The 5,209-nt window shown below is 57.1% G+C and overlaps 1 protein-coding gene across 1 annotated transcript in view; it reads right to left on the bottom strand.

Moving 5' to 3' along the window:
• The window catches only part of LOC108801560 (protein sel-1 homolog 1-like), a 23,362-nt gene that overhangs the window by 12,009 nt on the left and 6,144 nt on the right, over positions 1–5,209 (bottom strand). Inside the window, exons 6-7 of the mRNA XM_018573451.1 lie at positions 4,755–4,842; positions 394–542 (exon numbers count right to left, since the gene is read on the bottom strand). Of these exons, the coding sequence (XP_018428953.1) occupies positions 394–542; positions 4,755–4,842 (237 nt within the window). The remainder of the gene's footprint in view (positions 1–393; positions 543–4,754; positions 4,843–5,209) is intronic.

Raw genomic sequence — 5,209 nt, 5'->3', positions numbered from 1 at the left:
GAAGCCAGTGCAGGGATTGGCAGAGGGGGGCGGGGGATGGAAGCCAGTGCAGGGATTGGCAGAGGGGGGATGCAGACACTGAGCGGTTGGTCAAGTGGATGAGTCTGGCAGCTGCATTCATGATAGACTGAAGGGGGGAGGAGCCTGTGTAGATGTCGGCCAATGAGGAGGGAGTTACAATAGTCAATATTATGAAGATGAATCTCCTATACAGCTCTGACATATTACGTTCCATTTGCCTGGTTGTGCTGGAAGGTGCGCAGCGTGTACATTGTGAGCAGTAAATGACTGCGGTACTGGACAATAAGGACTGCAATGTGATTGGTGGCTGTGGGCCCCTTTAACACGCACCACGTTATGGTAATTTCTGATGGAATGCCATCGCTCAGTTACCTCCACAGCGGTCTGGCAGGATCGCAGAACCCCGGTGCCGGTGGCGTGCATCTGAGCCAGGTTGTAAAATGCCAGAATGTGACCCCCCTGGGATGCCAGATTGAAATACTTCAGGGCTTGTTTGTAATCTCTCTTCACTCCGACCCCGTCTGCAGGAAGAACACAAAAGCACGAGAGTCAGTGTCACCACCATCCCAACAACATCAAGTACACGTGATCCCCCTACATGCGTCACAGTTACCTTGCGGAAGGATTTGTGGTCACCTCAACATATACATAACATCTGTACCCTTGGCTCTCAACTGCTGGGTGGTGACCCCGTGTTTAATGGGTCGAAGCACGCCTTTCACTTTTCTAGGTGAGAGGCTCATCGGCCTCCCCCTAGCGCAGCTCTGTCAGTTCCTCGCAGCAAGCAGCCAATCAGAATTTGCTGCCCGGTGCCGAGTGTCATCATGAGGTGGGATGGAATGGGGTGAGTTGGAAAGGGGTGAGGTGGGATGAGGTGGGAAGGGGTGAGGTGGGATGAGATGGGATGAGATGGAATGAGGTGGGATGAGATGGGATGAGGTGAGGTGGGATGAGATGGGATGGAATGGGGTGAGGTGGGATGAGATGGGATGAGATGGAATGAGGTGGGATGGGGTGGGATGAGGTGGGGTGGGATGAGGTGAGATGGGATGGAATGAGGTGGGAAGGGGTGAGGTGGGATGGAATGGAGTGAGTTGGGATGGGGTGAGGTGGGATGGAATGGGGTGAGGTGTTGGGGTGGGGTGAGGTGAGGTGGGATGAGGTGAGGTGGGATGAGATGGGATGGGGTGAGGTGGGATGAGGTGAGGTGAGGTGGGATGGGGTGAGGTGGGATGAGATGGAATGAGGTGGGATGGGGTGAGATGAGGTGGGGTGGGATGGGGTGAGGTGGGATGAGATGGGATGAGATGGAATGAGATGGAATGAGGTGAGATGGGGTGAGATGGGGTGAGGTGGGGTGAGGTGGGATGGGATGAGGTGAGGTGGGATGAGATGGGATGAGGTGGAATGAGATGGAATGAGGTGGGATGGGGTGAGGTGGGATGGGATGAGGTGAGGTGGGTTGGGGTGAGGTGGGATGAGATGGGATGAGGTGGGGTGATGGGATGGGGTGAGGTGGGTTGGGATGGGGTGAGGTGGGATGAGGTGAGGTGGGTTGGGATGGGGTGAGGTGGGATGGGATGGAATGAGATGGGATGGAATGAGGTGAGGTGGGATGAGGTGAGGTGAGGTGGGATGAGGTGGGGTGAGGTGGGATGAGGTGGGATGAGATGAGGTGGGATGAGATGAGATGGGATGGAATGAGGTGGGATGGGGTGAGGTGGGATGAGATGGGATGAGATGGGATGGGGTGAGGTGAGGTGGGTTGGGATGGGGTGAGGTGGGATGAGATGGGATGGGGTGGGATGAGGTGAGGTGGGTTGGGATGGGGTGAGGTGGGATGAGGTAAGGTGGGTTGGGATGGGGTGAGGTGGGATGGGATGGAATGAGATGGGATGGAATGAGGTGAGGTGGGATGAGGTGAGGTGAGGTGGGATGAGGTGGGGTGAGGTGGGATGAGGTGGGATGAGATGAGGTGGGATGAGATGAGATGGGATGGAATGAGGTGGGATGGGGTGAGGTGGGATGAGATGGGATGAGATGGGATGGGGTGAGGTGAGGTGGGTTGGGATGGGGTGAGGTGAGGTGGGATGAGGTGAGGTGAGGTGGGATGAGGTGAGGTGAGGTGGGATGAGGTGGGGTGAGGTGGGATGAGATGGGGTGAGGTGGGATGAGATGGGGTGAGGTGGGATGAGATGGGGTGAGGTGGGATGAGATGGGATGGGGTGAGGTGAGGTGGGTTGGGATGGGGTGAGGTGAGGTGGGATGAGGTGAGGTGAGGTGAGGTGGGATGAGGTGAGGTGGGATGAGATGGGGTGAGGTGGGATGAGATGGGGTGAGGTGGGATGAGATGGGGTGAGGTGGGATGAGGTGGGATGAGGTGGGATGAGATGAGATGGGATGGAATGAGGTGGGATGAGATGGGATGAGATGGGATGGGGTGAGGTGAGGTGGGTTGGGATGAGGTGAGGTGAGGTGGGATGAGGTGAGGTGAGGTGGGATGAGATGGGGTGAGGTGGGATGAGATGGGGTGAGGTGGGATGGGGTGAGGTGAGGTGGGATGAGATGGGGTGAGGTGGGATGGAATGAGGTGAGGTGGGGGGAGGTGAGGTGGGATGAGGTGAGGTGAGGTGGGATGAGATGGGGTGAGGTGGGATGGAATGAGGTGAGGTGGGGGGAGGTGAGGTGGGATGAGGTGAGGTGAGGTGGGATGAGATGGGGTGAGGTGGGATGGAATGAGGTGAGGTGGGGGGAGGTGAGGTGGGATGAGGTGAGGTGAGGTGGGATGAGATGGGGTGAGGTGGGATGGAATGAGGTGAGGTGGGGGGAGGTGAGGTGGGATGAGGTGAGGTGAGGTGGGATGAGATGGGGTGAGGTGGGATGGAATGAGGTGAGGTGGGGGGAGGTGAGGTGGGATGAGGTGAGGTGAGGTGGGATGAGATGGGGTGAGGTGGGATGGAATGAGGTGAGGTGGGGGGAGGTGAGGTGGGATGAGGTGAGGTGAGGTGGGATGAGATGGGGTGAGGTGGGATGGAATGAGGTGAGGTGGGGGGAGGTGAGGTGGGATGAGGTGAGGTGAGGTGGGATGAGATGGGGTGAGGTGGGATGGAATGAGGTGAGGTGGGGGGAGGTGAGGTGGGATGAGGTGAGGTGAGGTGGGATGAGATGGGGTGAGGTGGGATGGAATGAGGTGAGGTGGGGGGAGGTGAGGTGGGATGAGGTGAGGTGAGGTGGGATGAGATGGGGTGAGGTGGGATGGAATGAGGTGAGGTGGGGGGAGGTGAGGTGGGATGAGGTGAGGTGAGGTGGGATGAGATGGGGTGAGGTGGGATGGAATGAGGTGAGGTGGGGGGAGGTGAGGTGGGATGAGGTGAGGTGAGGTGGGATGAGATGGGGTGAGGTGGGATGGAATGAGGTGAGGTGGGGGGAGGTGAGGTGGGATGAGGTGAGGTGAGGTGGGATGAGATGGGGTGAGGTGGGATGGAATGAGGTGAGGTGGGGGGAGGTGAGGTGGGATGAGGTGAGGTGAGGTGGGATGAGATGGGGTGAGGTGGGATGGAATGAGGTGAGGTGGGGGGAGGTGAGGTGGGATGAGGTGAGGTGAGGTGGGATGAGATGGGGTGAGGTGGGATGGAATGAGGTGAGGTGGGGGGAGGTGAGGTGGGATGAGGTGAGGTGAGGTGGGATGAGATGGGGTGAGGTGGGATGGAATGAGGTGAGGTGGGGGGAGGTGAGGTGGGATGAGGTGAGGTGAGGTGGGATGAGATGGGGTGAGGTGGGATGGAATGAGGTGAGGTGGGGGGAGGTGAGGTGGGATGAGGTGAGGTGAGGTGGGATGAGATGGGGTGAGGTGGGATGGAATGAGGTGAGGTGGGGGGAGGTGAGGTGGGATGAGGTGAGGTGAGGTGGGATGAGATGGGGTGAGGTGGGATGGAATGAGGTGAGGTGGGGGGAGGTGAGGTGGGATGAGGTGAGGTGGGATGAGGTGAGGTGGGATGAGGTGAGGCATAGTACTGTGCGATTAACTCACTGTACCACGCAAATTGCATCTACCGTGCATTCTGGTGTGGGAGATGTGCTGCGTTGCCATTCATTTGAATGGCACCCCAAACGCACCTCCCACCCACATTTCGATCGCCAGCACTAGAACGCATGGTACCGCAATGCCGTGCGTTCCATTGCAGTGCGACTTAATGGCCGAGGACAAATGTGTGTCCCGAGGTTACACAGGTTGAGAACCGCTGCTCTAAACCACCGACAGGCGACAACCATTTCCCACCAGACCCTATAGCAGTGGTTCTCAACCTTTCTAGGGCCCGGGACCCCTTGGTAACATTTGCCAAGTTGTGGTGACCCCCAAAGGTAAAATTTAGGGATGACGCGGCTGCTGCAGCGACATGCACATGTCTGCTCTATTACCGCACACGTGACAAATCCGATCACCTCAACTGTCACTTATCATATTATGCTGGTAGGAGGTCACAAACTAGACCCCGCCCCCTGCTAGGATCACTGCTGCCATGTGACAGCGGCTTCCGTACACACTGCCCTGTCATCACCATCAGAGTGGCTGCTGCACACCGCCTACCCGCCCGTATCCCACCTCACACACCCTCCTGTGTAATGTGTATGTACGTGTGTATGTAATGTGTATGTACGTGTGTATGTAATGTGTATGTACGTGTGTATGTATGTAATGTGTATGTACAAGTCTAGGCCCGGCAGACACTCACTGTAGTACATGGAGCCGAGCTGAAGCTGCCCGTCCACCCAGCCCTGCTCAGCCGCCTTCTGGAAATACTTCAGTGCCAGGTCGTAGTTCTGTTAGGAAACAAAAGTCACGCTGACACTGTAAGAAGCCGATCGCCACACCGTGACAGCAAAGCTTTACAGCCATCGTATATAGGAGGCGACGTACAGCAATATAAACCCAGAGATAAACAAAAGGCAAAAATGATTTAAAAAAGGAGAACTACGGGGTCAGGGCTTTTCCCCATAGTTCTCCTTAGGGTAACGGGAGGACACATACTAGCGTCCTCCCGTCACCCTAGGCTCAGTATATAGGGAGCTACAGCTCGCGGTATACTGAGACGCCGCAGCGGATCCCGACATTGATATCCGCCCAGCGGCGTGAGTGACAGCTGGCTCCGCCTATCTAGAGGCAGAGCCAGCTGTACCCGCCAGTCAG

The sequence above is a fragment of the Nanorana parkeri genome, unplaced genomic scaffold (assembly GCF_000935625.1).
Source record: "Nanorana parkeri isolate BGI_ZX_2015 unplaced genomic scaffold, ASM93562v1 scaffold2385, whole genome shotgun sequence".
Classification (NCBI taxonomy): domain Eukaryota; kingdom Metazoa; phylum Chordata; class Amphibia; order Anura; family Dicroglossidae; genus Nanorana; species Nanorana parkeri.
Note: the sequence above shows the minus strand (reverse complement) of the source record. Positions and strands in the feature narration are given on the sequence as shown.